General features: G+C 38.4%; 1 protein-coding gene across 1 annotated transcript in view; it reads right to left on the minus strand.

Moving 5' to 3' along the window:
* Positions 1 to 16,141, minus strand: part of LOC149289832 (P2Y purinoceptor 8-like) — a 28,268-nt gene extending 12,127 nt beyond the window's left edge. The window contains exons 1-2 of the mRNA XM_089490279.1: positions 15,643 to 16,141; positions 15,197 to 15,360 (exon numbers count right to left, since the gene is read on the minus strand). Of these exons, the coding sequence (XP_089346405.1) occupies positions 15,197 to 15,360; positions 15,643 to 16,141 (663 nt within the window). The remainder of the gene's footprint in view (positions 1 to 15,196; positions 15,361 to 15,642) is intronic.
* Between the last annotated feature and the right edge of the window lie 29 nt (positions 16,142 to 16,170).

Genomic DNA, 16,170 nt, shown 5'->3' on the forward strand with positions numbered 1-16,170 from the left:
GGCTAGGTTTCCACTTGGGTTTTTGTCCTGCGTTTTTTTCTTGATGAAAAACGCCAGGAAAAACGCAAGAAAACTGCCACTGCATTCTCCTGCGTTTTGGCGTTTTTTCTGGAGTTTTAGCCTTTCTGTGGAAATTGCTTTTTTGACCTTAGGCAGTTTTTCCAGCCTTTACAAGTTAGAATTTTCACCCAGCTAAAAGGGATTAGGATAAATGGCAAGTATCTGCCCCCTCCTGATGTCATTTTCTTGGTAGAGTTCTACTTAAACGCCCCGGCGGACCCTTTTGTCTCTTTTCTGTGGTTTGTAAGGCATGCTTTATTCCGAATGTCTGCTCCTCTAGGAAGATTGGCCCCAAATGATGGTGCAAATTGTTTGCTGTTGCTTTGGGCACGCAGGATCCAGTTGGGTATGTTTGTAATGGCATGTTTGTTCCAAATGGTGTAAAGTTCAATATGAACTTTGTTTTGTGTGAAACTGTTTGTTTCCAGCCTATTTCTCGTAGGACACACAGATACTGGGTCCATCCTCTGCATTGTAACTGTGGAAAAAAACGCCATAAAAAACGCCAAGGCAAAACCCACATGGCTTTTTCATGGCGTTTTTTCTCTCCCATAGACTTCTATTGAAGAAAAACACCAAGATTTCCTTGCAAAAAACCTTGTGTCAACATGCTGCGATTTTGAAAAACTGTCACAGAGCCCAAAAAAGCAGAAAAACGCCAAAGAGGACTGAAAAAACGACAAACAGAAAAAAGGCTGGAAAAACTGCCTAAGGTCAAAAAAGCAATTTCCACAGAAAAGCTAAAACGCCAGAAAAAACTCCAGAAAAAACGCCAAAACGCAGGAGAATGCAGTGGCAGTTTTCTTGGCGTTTTTCATCAAGAAAAAAACGCAGGACAAAAACCCAAGTGGAAACCTAGCTTTAATAAGATATGCAGATTAAAATAAAGTAAATGACACAAAACCTTTACTTTTCCTCTCACTGATTTCTGGGCCTAGAAAGTTTTGTGACTACAAATTCAGGATTCTGGATAATTAAAAATTAAATAGTTCTATTTATTCTAGGGATGCACCAAAATAAAAATTCTGGACCAAAACCAAAAATTCAGGGTTCACTTAGCTGAAAACGACCCCCCACCTTTAAAAATAATAGAAGTAAGTTACACACCAAAATTGTACAAAAAATTTTTCATAACAATGTTAATATATATATATATATATATGTGTGTATATATATATATATATATATATATAATGATTGTTAACAGCAATCTCAAGCATACACAGATTCCAGCATGTACTGGTTGGCTGGGCATGATAGGAGTGTAATTGCTGTCAACAATCATAAATAACTTAATATTGTTATTGTATTCTTTGTCCAATTTTGGTATGTTAACGACACTTTTAATAAAAGTAAGTAACACACCCCAATTGGACAAAAATATCAACAATATGACTTGTAAATGCTGGAACCTAGGTATGTTGGGACTGTGATTGCTGTTAACAATGCATGCTAGTACAGGGTGGCTGTAAGTGCAGACCCCATACTGCTTCCAGCATCAATACACATGGGAGGCAGCTAGCCAAGTTTCAGCATGTACTGGCTGACTTGGCATGATAGGACTGTGATTGCTAACAGCAATCACAGTCCCATCATGCCTAGGTTCCAGCACTTACACATCCATGCTATCACACACACACACACACACAGACAAATTCATTCATTCACAGATTCATTCCCTCAATCACACATACTCATTCAAACACCCTCCCCCACCCCCTTATCTGCACTACATCTCTCGATGCCGCTCACAGACTTCAGCAGGGGGCGCGGCCTCCCTCTGTGTTCTCTTGTACTGCACAGAGGAAGCAGGACTGGAGCAGAGTCATGTGATATCACGTACATTCACGTGACTCTGCTGGGTTCCGCTTCCTCTGTGAAGTACAATAGACCCTCCCACAGGTAAGCAGCAGGGCTCTTGTGATCCTGGCTGCTGATCTCATGCGGGCCGCACCTTGAGGTCCCGCGGGCCGCATGTTGGACGCCCCTGACCTAAGAGATGATAATTTTAGCATGCGTTACATGACCTCTCTGGGCACCTCAGTTACTGTACGCCAGGGTACTGCACATCTACGGCGCCACCTTAGAGCTCCCCTGCGCTCTCTGATCTTGGTGCTATTGAACTCTGTCTATATATTCCATAAATCAATATATTTATAAAATAAAAAATCCTTGACTACTCTCAGGTTTATATATATTAGTGGGTTTTTTGCAGGTCAATGTTGAATTCAGAGTGGATAAATTTATTATTGTTTTTACGTTTGTATTTTGAAAAATTATTTTATTTTAGGATTGCATCCTTTTCTGGACCAGAAACAACGCTGTCTGTGCTGTAAACACCATTAGGGAAATCTTCTTACCACAAGTTGCACCCACGAGAAGGCAGTGGCCAGTGATCCTTTAAAAAATGTTTACCCCCCAACCTGTGGCCATTGGGGGAGAGAGGTTCAGTTGATGTGGTCTGTGCCTCACATTGAATCTTTTTTTTAATAAATTAAGCTCCCACTCCATGAGAAGCTGAGGCGTATACCCACTGAAGTTTATTTTATTACCCATCCAACCGCTTATGTTGTGGGGAAGAAGGAGTCAATTATTGCCTCCTGAGTGGTAACTAAAGGGTCCTGGGATCCCCTGTTTTGCTTTTTATTGTTGAGGGTTCCCAGGTAAACCTTTCATCCCCAGAACTTAGTTTAAACTTTAATTTGACACATTTTTATCCTAACTAAATAAAGCAACAAAATAATTCCTAGTATGGTATATTGACCCGATATTTCTCAGAAATAGTTCTTCAATAATTTCATTCATTAAAAAGTGCAATTCCTAACTGGAACAGCACCTTTAAATTAATTGGAACAGCACCTTTAAATGAATTGCTTGTTTTACTGATTGATCCTATATAATTTTTTTGTACCACCTTGATTGTCAATCTACTTTTACAACTTTTTTCTGGTGGCTTTTTTTGTGTAAACAACTGACTTTAAGTGGTTTTGCACTGTTCATTTCTCGAAGGGAAATTTGACCGTTCAGCAAGAACTACTTTTATGACTACAGAGTTGTCGGAGAAAAAAAACCACAGTAATTGACAAACATAGATGAAAATGCAGATTTATGTATTACAAAATATTCAAGAAAATAATTTTTCTTCTGGGAATATTTTATAGCTCAATGGTTCTATATATTTTCTTGACACCAAAATACACATTGTTCAAATGTGTTCAAGCACACCACAAACCACTGTTATGCAATATGCAACACTGTGCATGTTGGAGCTTTCTGCATAAAACAGTTTATGCAAATATAAAGTGACTTAATAATAGAAAAGCTGTGTATACTGTATATTATACGTCTTTAACATGATTTTATGTTACAACATAGAATTCTCGCCATGTAAATTAATTCCTATAGGTGTCTGCATCTGCCTACATTCAGTTGGCATAGGTCTTATCTGACCAAAAAGGATGAATAAAGAAGTGATAAATCTTTTGTGACTAAATACAGTATTAGATACATCATTCTTTCTATGTCAAAAAAGGCTGTTGCCTAGGTTTATTTGTTGACGTTAATACTTGATGACTGTTGTCCTTGAAGGATGTAGTACAGGAGAGGTCAATTTAATTGACCAATCCATAAACCTGTAACTAGTCTTATTCTTAAGCGTCTTATTTGTTTCTTGTATGAACCAACAATGACCAACATTTAATGACCTGCTATATCAAAACAATAATCAACCGCAGGCTCCCCCATATTCATATTGGACATGTGAAGCAAGCAAAGTTATTCTTCAAATGAACAAGCTCCATGACATTTGAAAGCATCAACTCTTGCATCAACATTTTGATGTTACCTTATATTCTATTGTCTTATTGAGATTTATAGCTATACACTATATTTAGCAAAAAAATATTTTGCAAAACAAGTGCTCCCTGCCTAGTAAAAGGCACATGAGATGAGCTACAAATCCATTTTAATAGAAGGAATTAAAAATACATTTGGAACAATTGTCCCACATTGGTCTTCTCACAAAATTAAATTAATTGCATTTTATCGTACATTATAATTCATATAAAAACACCTATAAACAGTGTTTTCTAAAATAATATACATTGAGTTGGCAGACAATATATTTTTATCCAAAAGTACAAACAATACTATTAAGACTAAAAGTAAAGTTCCATATTATTGGGTAAAGAATGTCAAAAAACATTATTATATAGAGTTAATTAAACGACAATCGTTAAATAGATAAGAAATCTTAAAATGAGGAAGTTAACTCCTATCTTGCATAGAGCAGAAAATAAAAACAGAGCTTATATTGGCTATGCTTACCTTCTATGTTACATGTTCTGGACTGAGAGAGAATTGTCATGTTGCCATCGACCTTTGAAAGAGTCTTAAATAAGCGACAGGAAATTAAATTAGGTTTTGCAACTGAACATTTTCACAGTTGTATCACAGCAGAAGGCGTGGTTGCAAGATGCAAGACTGAAAAAGTCTCCTAATTAGACTAACTTCACTTCTTATATTTAACCCTTTCACAACAAGAGAACCTGTATATTTGTTACGTGGGTTACCTGCCTCATTTAAATAGTGCAGCGCTGCATAATTTGTTGGTGCTTAATCAATAAAATGTGATAACAATAATTGATGTATAATTTGGGAGGAAGTGTGTTATCCCTTTTAGAGTTTAAATGCACACTCCCAAAGTACTGAAAATGTTACAGAAACCAATACTGTACATATATTTTGGAGCAAAGCAACAAAATACAAATAGAAGCAAAAAACTTAAAATGTTTTTTGATGCTGAAAATCTAAACTATTAAAATATAAGTGTTCCAATTATAGATCATAATTTCTTAAATTTTTCATGCACTATATAAGTCCCAAATGATATCCTAGAGTTTCCTTTGTATTAATACAGAAACGGTTCTCTTTTCTGCATTATTTTGGCCTCTTGGAGTACTACCGCAAAAGAGCAGAACCATGCCCTGCCTCATGAGGACAGCCTCTCCCCATTCCTCCTTTTGGGGAAGTACTCTGGGAGGCCAGGTTAATGGAGAGGAAAGCAGGGAGAAGCAAACCAAAAGAGAAGACAGAAGAAAGAATACAGAAAAACAGAAGAGGCATGACCCTTGCACTGCCCATACCCAGGAGGTTCCCATTTCCCAAACCCGAAATAAGAGACAGACACCAGCAGGATTGGATTTAGAAAAGGCCGAGACATTTATTTAACAAATGTCTCGACATAACTTTATTTAACATCTTATAAATTATTGTAAAAACACTTTAATAATAACTTCTGTATAAATACTATACAGTCTTCTGTACACCTGTGTACAAACAGCTGAGGGTTCCCAACCTAAACACAAAACAATGGCTTCACACTACCCCTTCCGCCGGATACCACAATCGCCCAAGCGACCGCGGGTCGGATAGGGGAGCTCCACCTTAACGCTTTGGTTAATCCTGTACAGGGAGGGCATTAACTCTAACCTCTAACCAAAACCATCAACTTGCCACTCCCATTATCATTCAAACTTCTCCAGGGAACTCCTCCGCCACAGCAAAGAAAACAGATCCTGCAAAAAGAAAGAGGGAAAGGGGGAAAGAAAAAACACACAAAGCCAACACAGAAACACAAAGCCAAAAGACAAAAAAGGGGGGGGCGGGTGGGAAACTGCTCCTGTGGTGTTCAGTAATTGCCCCTTGCACGTGTGCTTAGAGGGGCTTTATAGCCCTGTCCCCTTCCCCCTACAGTCACGTTCCTTGTGACTTCCCCCTCGTTCCCTGTGCATTCTCACCACGTGCTAACCCTTGCTGAGTTAACCCTTTCCTGCCCTAATACTATGTGCACCGTCCTGTAGTGCTGGCAGGGTCATGTTCCCCTTACGCCTATGACTCCAGGGTTTCTAGACAAGAAGCAGAGCTGCGGAAAAAGGAGACAGGGACACGAAACCACAGAAGGTTGGTAGACATTGAGAGAGAACTGAAAACTAAAATACTTAGCTCTCTGCTTCATTTTTGTTAATTTATTGGGGTCCTCCTGGTTTGGGGACTTAGGTATAAATTAATGAAATTGGCAAATTTCATTAAAATTCAGATAAATCAGAATGCACAAGTCTAATGATCACATTGTGATCAGCAAGCAGGGCTCCATAGCCTTGCATTGCTGATCACAATGTGTGCCACCAGCCAGCATTGAGAATAATCAGAGATCCAAGCAGGTCCTAACAGAAGGGAATACTCAATAACACTGAATGCCTTTACACACAATCAGCCATCAGGAAGCTGCCATAAAGTCAGGATGTACAGGTACATTGTAAGAGGCACACCTTTTAAGAATATACCAATATGCTCATAGGGGCATTCATTGGTTAAGATTAATGTACTACTTCATGTACTACTTCTCCAAAGCAAAATGCCAAAAAAACATGTAAAAAATAAAAGTGAAAAAAATAAATAAACATAGGGCACATTTACATGCATAAATCTTGTATTGTCTTAATTTCATTGGAAACACTTCTATTATCCCGATCTAAACCAAAATCTTCTCTTTAAATATAAGCAGTATTTTGTAAGCAACAATGAAATAGTTAACCCCTTCGTGACAGAGGGTTTTAAACCCTTATGTGACCGGAGATGGCATTTTCAGCATATCTATGTTCAACAATGATTCCCCTTTCCCCTGTTTACTGTACCCACACAACTATATATTGTATTACTGATCACAGTACCTGTGCTAGGGAACTTATCAGAGGTTTAAGGATTGTCTGGATTAATTCCTTTCAGGCATTTGCCTTTATTCCGTTGTATAGCAATGCAAGCTCCTGCTGACAGAGGAGACCCTGATGACTACTGCCTTGCATCTGTCTCTACCTGGATGTCTGCACGTTTCTTGAAACTTAACCTCTCCAAAACTGAACTCCTCATCTTCCCTCCCTCCAATGCTAAGATTCCCCCATCTATCTCCCTCAATGTCAATGGTGCTATCATCTCCCCGTCTACTCATGCACGCTGTCTTGGTGTCACCCTTGACTCCGACCTTTGGTTCACACCCCATATTCAGTCTGTCGTGCTGAGGCAGGTGGAAGATTGTGATCTCCCCAACCAGCCCTGCTTAGCGGGCGCCTGATCAGCAGAGCTGGTTGGGGAGATCACAATCTTCCTCTAACCGGCTCAACATTAGGGATCGCAACATCTGTCACTTCAGACCTTGGCTTCCATGCTTCCTAACCACTATACGCTGGTAATTGATGCCGAGCTCTGGGATAAGATGTCATCCCCACACTCTGCATCAATAGCCTGTGCAACTGCATAGTGATGAGGGAGCACTAAAGCAGAGGTCTGAAATTACAGACTTCACGCTCCTATGACAAGATGGAAGATGAGAAAGGTAAGAGGTGGGGAGAAAGGGGTGTAATGGCAGTGTGTGTGTCTGTAAGCTGGAATGCATATGTATGGCAGGTGTGTGTAAGAGCAGTGTGTGTGTGGGCAGTCGTATGTAAGGGCAGTACATGTATATATGTGTTTTGTGGGCAGGTGTGTGTAAGGGCAGTGTATGTGTATATGTGTGTTTATGGGCAGGTGTGTGTAAGGGCAGTGTATGTGTATATGTGTGTTTATGGGAAGGTGCTTCTAAATGCAGTGTGTAAGGGCAGTGTCAATAAAATAACCTTTGTAAAATAGAAGGGAGGGGAGCACAATTTTCTACTACAGCTTTGCTCCCAACAACCAGGCAGCATGAGAGCCTGTCGCTCTTTCTTTGCACTTATTTGTAAACTATAAAGAAAAGCTTTTGAAAGTTTTGCTCTCATTCTCAATCAATACATGAGGAAAAGAGGAAAACTTTTGAAAGTTTGTCTTTTAAGCATTGTTATTTAAATAAAAATGTATCACTGCATACTGCAATACACTGATATTTTGGCATCTTACTTATATATATTTATTTTCATTTTTTCAGTGGCATGATTTAGTGGTGGAACATATTGTGCCCCCCCCCCCACACTTATTACAAAAAACAAAAACTGTCTGCGCTTCTCACCCTAATAAAGTTGGCAACAAATATATAAACATAATATAAATGAGAGGTTTTGGTTATATGAATTGGCCAAAGCATAATTAAGCTCACCCGCCACGTCAAGGCACACTCTCAATAGGGTGAGAACCTACTCTCACCTCCTACATAGTGGGCACACAATGCAGTTTATACTGCTACCAAAACCTTATTAATGTGTTGGGGGAGGTGCAATTAAACCTCCTCTCAATTAACCCCTGGACCAGTATGAGAGCGATAACACCTGCAACCCATTCACACCTGAGTAACATTAACGAGTCACATGACACCGGGGAGGGAAAATGGCTAATTGGCCCAATTTGGACATTTCCACTTAGGGGTGTACTCACTTTTGTTGCCAAGGTTTAGACATTAATGGCAGTGTGTTTAGTTATTTTGAGGGGACAAGAAATGTGCCTTATGTTTATCTTAATTGATGGTGTATTTTTGATGTTGTGTTTTACTCCAAATATTGTGCAACTAACGTTTCTATGTCTTCAATGGCACTCCAACTCACTATGCTACTTTGTTGATGACAGAAACATACCAAGAACGAGCATATATTCTCTAGAGTAGAGAGGTGTAGATGTTTACTTTACTCAAGTCGCTCTCACATAAGTGAAATAATATGTAAGGGAAAAAAAGAACAATCCGTAGTTTGCCATATAAACATTCTGCATTTTTTAATTTAAGCAAAACATAAGATTATCGATGCAACTAAGCGGTAAGTGAAGCTAAATGAATAAATAAGGAAAAATGTTCAACAACCATCACAAAGTTCAGAAAGGATGACAACTTACAGGAAGGGCGTCAAATTTACAAAAAAATGTTATGTAAGTAATTCAATTTATACAACACTGCTGTTTAACACAAAGAAACTATTTCACAATGTTGTTTTTTGTTTCATAATGTATAATATGACTTCCTGATATATTTACAAAACATGTACCCAAGAATGCCAGAGCATATGCATATGTACTGTGAGAAAATAATAATAGTTCTCCATTTCAATTCCTTACAAAATATTATATATATATATATATATATATATATATATATATATATATCATTACATAAGTTATGGTGGGTAAAAGGTGATGGAAACCCTTCCACTTAAATTTAAGGGGTAGTAGAAGTATTATAAAACACTCATCTACAGACACCAGACAAGCCAGAAGGCTTGCTTTTCCCTCAGAAATCTCATGGTGCTTTCACAACCACAAGGGATTCTGGGTAGGCACATGCAAATAAGGTTAACAATTATCACCTTTGCCTCAAGGGATCCATGTATAAAGTGGATATAGAGGCAAAGGTGATAATTGTTAACCTTATTTGCATGTGCCTACCCAGAATCCCTTGTGGTTGTGAAAGCACCATGAGATTTCTGAGGGAAAAGCAAGCCTTCTGGCTTGTCTGGTGTCTGTAGATGAGTGTTTAATAATACTTCTACTACCCCATATATATATATATATATATATATATATATACAGATAAAGTTACAATAATCTAAATGGAGCAACGCATTTAATTCAATTATATATGGATTCTCACAAACAAAATACAAAATATGTATTTTATTCATGCTAACTTGAAGATATTCTTTCTATCGTATTTGGTTTCTTCTAAGAACTCTCCATCCCAGTTAGTGACCAGTAGAGATGTGCTTAGCCTGCTGTAGTTGGTCCTTCAATTTAGCGTACTCGAGAGTTTACTCTCAGTCTACTCCAGCAATGTTAGATTCTATCTCCAGAGTATATTCACATAAACTGTCAAGCATTTTGAACAGGACCAGAGCAAGCCTCCGTGACTGTATTGCTTACTCAGCTCTGTGCCCTAGATATCCTCTATACCCCATCTTCACCCTTACAACACAGACCTCAGACAGTACCTGTTAAATAAACAAAGCAAACTCCTCTATGTGTTGTTGGTGTTTATCAGTGTTGTCAGCTGCCCCTTTAGATCCAGATCATAATTTCCAAGGAGGTGGCTTGTCACAGAGATTGGGTCCCTGGGGCATCTTTCCAATATGCTACCACAGGTGTTACAAGACAAACAAATCAAACAAATGGAACCTATATTCAATATATCATATATACTACTTTCTACCCCCTCCCTGCAAAAGTAGATTTAGAGTGAACTTACTGCATTGGTATCAAGTGAGACCTGGTACATTGGACAGGATACATATTTCACAGAAAGGATAGAGAAGGCGGAAATGAAGAAGGAGCTGCTCTTTATTTAAGAAATAGCTTAAAGGTTACTCTTATACAAGGTAAGGAGCAGAACCTAGTTGACAGTATGCGTGCATACGTGTGATATATAGACTCACTGGAGGTGTTTGATCATCTGTTAGTTGAAGAATTAACTAAAATGTTAATGAAGGGTGAGGTTATCATTCTGAAACCAGCAAGAAGCAGAGGCTTACTAAATGCTTTGCAGGGATTGTGTTTTATGAAATTAGTAGATGAGCCAACAAGGCTTTGCTAGATTTAGTCTTTACGAACAGAGCCTAGACCGGCGAGTCTTACAAAAGTAGCTGGGAAATTAATGGAACCATTCTAAAGGAAATATTGTTAAATATCTGGATATAAATATTTTGCAAGATCAGAATCAGGACAGATTTACTGCCCAAACTGTCAAACTAACTTGATTATTTGACTGGTTAATAATACAACAGGGAGGAGCAGTAGATATAACCTTTTTTTAGATTTCAGTAAAGAATTTGACACTGACCCTCATAGAAGACTCATAAACTACAGTCTTTAGATTTGGATATTAAAATAGTTGGATAGATAAGGCAATGATTAAGTAACAGGAGACACAAGGTTGTAGTTAATTATGTATATTTAAAGGATGGTCTTGTTACTAGTGGGGCACCTCATTGATCAATATTTTACTATAGCATAGTTTCTTTAGTTTCTTATTTTTTTATTACAAATAGTTTATTACAAAGGGTAAGGTAGAAAAAAAACAGGTGGACTATATGGGCTGAGTGGTTCTTATATTCTGTCAAATTTTATGTTTCTAAAGAACAATTAAACAAACTTACAATTTTAGTCAGCCTTTTACTTTGAATGCATGCATTGCATTATACAGACCTCTTATTGGGAGTTATTGTGAGTTTGCCTTCATCATGATCTCCATCTAATGGGGCATTTTTGTATTACAGTTAATGAAGGTAATGGTAAATAAGTTGAGATAATGAAATTCTCATTTGTTGTTATACATATGATCAGAGCTGGACTGGGACGTTAGGGCCAGTAAACGATAAAATGACAAAGGATAACACAAGCTAGATAAAGGACATGTCTCTCAACCCAGATTGGTGATGTAAGATTGTTTGCCTTTTTTTCTGTTCAAATTGTTATGTTATGCGCTAATTATTATGTCCTATTTACCCATTGTACAGCAATGGTGTACTATACAAATACAAATGATAATACAATTATATAGCACATTTATATTATGTATAGATTTATAACTAGTAATTTAAATATATTTAGCATATATGACCCAGTTATGAAACAGTATGAATTAAATGTATATTTCTATTCCACTTTCAAATCCTAAGAGTATGATTGTAATCATGCATAGCTAATTTATAAAATGTACTATATACATATATATATATATATATATATATATATATATACATATATATAAACAACACATGACATATTACAGTGTCATAATGTATTTAGCAAAAATATAGCCAAAATAAAGAAGCCATGTGTCAAAAACACAGAATTAGACTTGGGCACCAGGGTGGTCTTCGTGTTCGTCTTCGTGCTGGTCTTCTGCAAAAAGAAAATCTTCGTATTCCGCGAATATTCGCCCGTTCCTGTCATCTCTTCGGGCGAATATTCGTCGGGGTTATTACGGGGGTTAACGCGTACCGCAGCATCTCTGGCCCCAGGAGTTTAAATGTCCGTATGAGCAACTCTATTGGTCGCCAGCAGGGGGCTCGTCAGCCATCAACTAATAGAGTCGCTCGTACAGATTTTTAAACTCCTGGTGCCGTAACTTGGCTGGGAGAGACCACTGGTCTCCCTGCTGCAACAGTTAAAAGTCCGTACGAACGACCAATAAAGTCGCTTGTACGGACATTTAACTGATTAACCAGTGGTCTCTGCCGGACAAGTTGCTGCATTAGGATTTTAAAAGTCTGAACGAGTGACTCTATTGGTCGCTCATACAGACTTTTTAACTTGGCCGGGAGAGACCACTGGTCTCCCTGCTGCAACAGTTAAAAGTCCGTACAAACAGCCAATAGAGTACAGACTTTTAAAATCCTAATGCAGCAACTTGGCTGGGAGAGACCACTGGTCTCCCTGCTCTATCAGTTAAATGTCCGTACAAGCGACTTTATTGGTCGTTCGTACAGACTTTTAACTTTTGCAGCAGGGAGACTAGTGGTCAGGTTGCACTTTAAGGAGTTAAAAAGGCTGTGCGAGTGAGCCTATTGGTCACCTGACAGCGAACCTACGGATTACGCCTCACCCCTGCGATGCTGCGTTAGACAATAGGCTCAATCGCACTGCCCTGTAACCCCTGACGGCGAACCTACGGATTTCTGATTCTGTCAACTCCTGCGATGCTGCGAAGATAAGGTAGGCTAGATGGGGAAGGGACCAGGGAGATTAGTAGACGAAGACGATCACGAAGATTCTTCATGTTGTGTGTCTTCGTCTATGTTTTACCGCCACTATCTTCTCTTCTTCATGTTCGTTTTCATGTTCGCCCGAAGACGAACGCACAAGTCTAATAGGAATTAAGATGCTAAGTAGCAGACAGGTGCTGCTATTCAAATGACCTTAATAATTGATCATCAGCAAATGTGACCACCTCTATAAAAGCCAGCATTTTAGCAGTTTGCTGGTCTGGAGCATTCAAGGAAATAAGACATCAGCAATGATCTTAGAAGAGCAATTGTTGATGCTCATAAATCTGGAAAGGGTTATAAGGCCATTTCCAAACAATATAAAGTCCATCATTATACAGTGAGAAATATTATTCAAAAGTGGAAAACATTCAAGTTGCCAGTCCTCCCAGGAGTGGATGTCCCAGCAAATTTACCCCAAGGTCAGATCATGCAAGGTCAGAAATTACAAAAAAAAAACAAGATTTACATCTCAGTCAGCATGTTAAATATTAAAGTTCTTGAAAGTGTGGTGTGTTTGGAAGGGCTCCCAGGAGCAAGCCTCTTCTCTCTAAAAGAATATGGCAACACAGCTTAGGTTAGCAAAGTTGCATCTCAACAAACCAGAAGACTTCTGGAACAATATCCTTTGGACAGAGAAGACCAAAGTGGAGATGTTTGGCCATACTGCACAGCGCCACATTTGGCGAAAGCCAAACACAGCAAATCCGCACAAACACCTCATATCAACTGTCAGGCACGGTGGTGGAGGGGTGATGATTTGAGCTTGTTTTGCAGCCATAGGACCTGGGAACCTTGCAGTCATTGATCATCGACCATGAACTCCTCTGTATACCAAGGTATTCTAGAGTCAAGTGTGAGGCCATCTGTCCGACAGCTAAACCTTCGCCAAAATTGGATCATGCAACAGGACAATGATCCCAAGCACACCAGCAAATCTACAACAGAATGCCTGGTAATGCTTGCAAACCCCACTGAACTGAAGCAACACTGTAAAATAGAGTGGGCCAAAATTGCTTCACAAGGCTAGAGACTGATACAGCCATACAGAAAGTGATGACTTCAAGTTATTGCTGCTAAAAATGGTTCTATTGAATTATAAGGTATACTTAGTCTTTAAACATGGCTTCTCCATTTTCGCTTATTTTTGTTAAATAAAACATGACACTGTGTAATATGTAATCTAATTTTTAGACCTGCTAAGGAATAGATGATTGTTATTATGTCCTCATTTGTAAAACCAAAGAATTCAAAGAGAGTGCACTTTCTTTTTGCACAACTGTATATCACTTTATACACAATTTACCTCTTTATCTATATACAGTATCACACCATGTTTGTTAACATTTTGGGACACCTGACCATAACACCAACAGGGACTTTTATGATATTGCATTCTAAATACACAGACACTAATATGTAGTTGGTCTCCCCTTTGCAGCTTTAACAGCTTCCACTCTTCTAGGCAGGCTCTCCACAAGAGCGTTTGGAGTGTTTCTGTGATCATTTTTGGCTATTCATCCAGTAGAGCATTTGCGAGGCTAGGCACTGATGCTGGATGAGAAGGCCTGGCTAGCAATCTCCGTTCTAGTTCATCCTAAAGGCGTTCAATCGGGTTGAGGTCGGGGCTCTGACCTTCTTGTAAATATTTTAGCGTACATATACAGTATATATTCAAAAATACATTAACACAAACCTTTCATTGTTGATATGTTCATGAATGTGTACTGCTGGTTCAAGATTCAGAGTTCATGTTTCTAGTTGTGCCAAACCCATAACAAACAAGCTAGGACTTTATGGTTTTCAAGTTAGTAAAGCACAGCATCAACAGTATTTTCAGTATTAAGTAGAGAGTCCAAACGGGGGCATAACTAGAAGGCACAGGGCCCTGGTGCAAAAATCCTCCTGAGCCCCCCAACTTAACCAAGCAACGTGGCACCTTTGCCCCAACTAGCTTCTGAGTGCGTTTGCCCAAGCAGCTTATCAGTGCCATCCTAACCCCTAAACAGCCTGGTTGTGCTATCTTGACCAATCATGGTCAGTTATTTTCAGCCCAGGCTTTGGCACAAAAGGCTATACACTTTATGAAGATGGGATATGTTTAGGATACATGCAGAAGAAAGCATTTACATGGGCTGTCAATAATATTAAAAAAAATATTTTTAATGGAATTTTGTACAGATATATTTCACAGTATACTATATAATGTGAGGCTCCCCACAATGGTTGCAGAATTAGACAAAAATATCCTTCAGTTATGAATTTTACACAATGCATTTACAACTTAGCACACACAACTGCTAATATGCCTAAAATCATAATTTTATCCATAATAAACATGTTTTCAAAATGTTAAACTATTGTAGGTATTTATATTCTATTTACAAAGAATTGGTGGGCATACAACATGTCAAATGGTCTTGTACCTTTTGCCTAAACTCTTTGGACCCATAGTAATATACTATTGGGTCCATGCAACAGTTCAGACTGTTCAAAGCAAGAGTCAGTTTGTATTCAATGTACAGACTATTTCCCTTTGAGACAGAAACAATATGAGCGATCATTATTATATTATTTGGCAGATAACACAACAAAAACACAAAAAGCAAAACAGTTATCATATAGATGGTATGCTTTTTTGCTTCTTGGGATTGTATGTTACCTGAATGAAGAATATTTACAGCAATTAACAAGTAACAAAATCCCATGACCATTAGGGGTATAACAAAAAAAAGCAGAAAGCGGCATCCAGAATAAACCATAAAATAGATTAAACTGGGAAACATGGTTTTGGGTAAAACATCAAAGCAGGTGACTATGCCTAACTCAGCTACATGGAATCTTAGTTTTGAATAGATAAGAGGCACTTCCACCGTAAGGACTAATTCCCAGTTGAACAAACATATAAGAACAACCTTTTGCACACTCACAAATGTCTTATAACGCAGAGGATACACAATACCAATGTAGCGTTCCACACTAATACTGGCTATAGTCAGTATGGAGCAGTTCATATTTCCATAGAATAATATGGTGGCCATAGTACAGAATGTGCTTCCAAAGGGCCAGTCATTTCCCCTTATGTGATAGACAACCTGGAAAGGAAGTGTAATTCCATATACAAAATCTGTTACTGCCAGGTTTATCATAAACACCACTGTTGGAGTCCATGGGTGTGTTTTACAGAGAATCCATGTTGAGATGAAGTTCACTGGCACGCTGAAGAAGAAGATTGCCAAGTAAAGGATAGGCAGCCCTTTTTGTAGCATTTTGCTTTGCAGCATTTGCAACGTACTGTTAGATAATATATTTGCTGTGTTATCATTGGTTGTATTATATTCAGTGGCCAAAAGAATATATTTCTCTGTCATCCTTCTATTGTTGTGATAAACCGAACGGT

This window comes from Sceloporus occidentalis, unplaced genomic scaffold (assembly GCF_023333645.1).
Source record: "Sceloporus occidentalis isolate IW3139 unplaced genomic scaffold, rSceOcc1.0.p SCAF_43, whole genome shotgun sequence".
In the NCBI taxonomy this organism is placed as follows: Eukaryota; Metazoa; Chordata; class Lepidosauria; order Squamata; family Phrynosomatidae; genus Sceloporus; species Sceloporus occidentalis.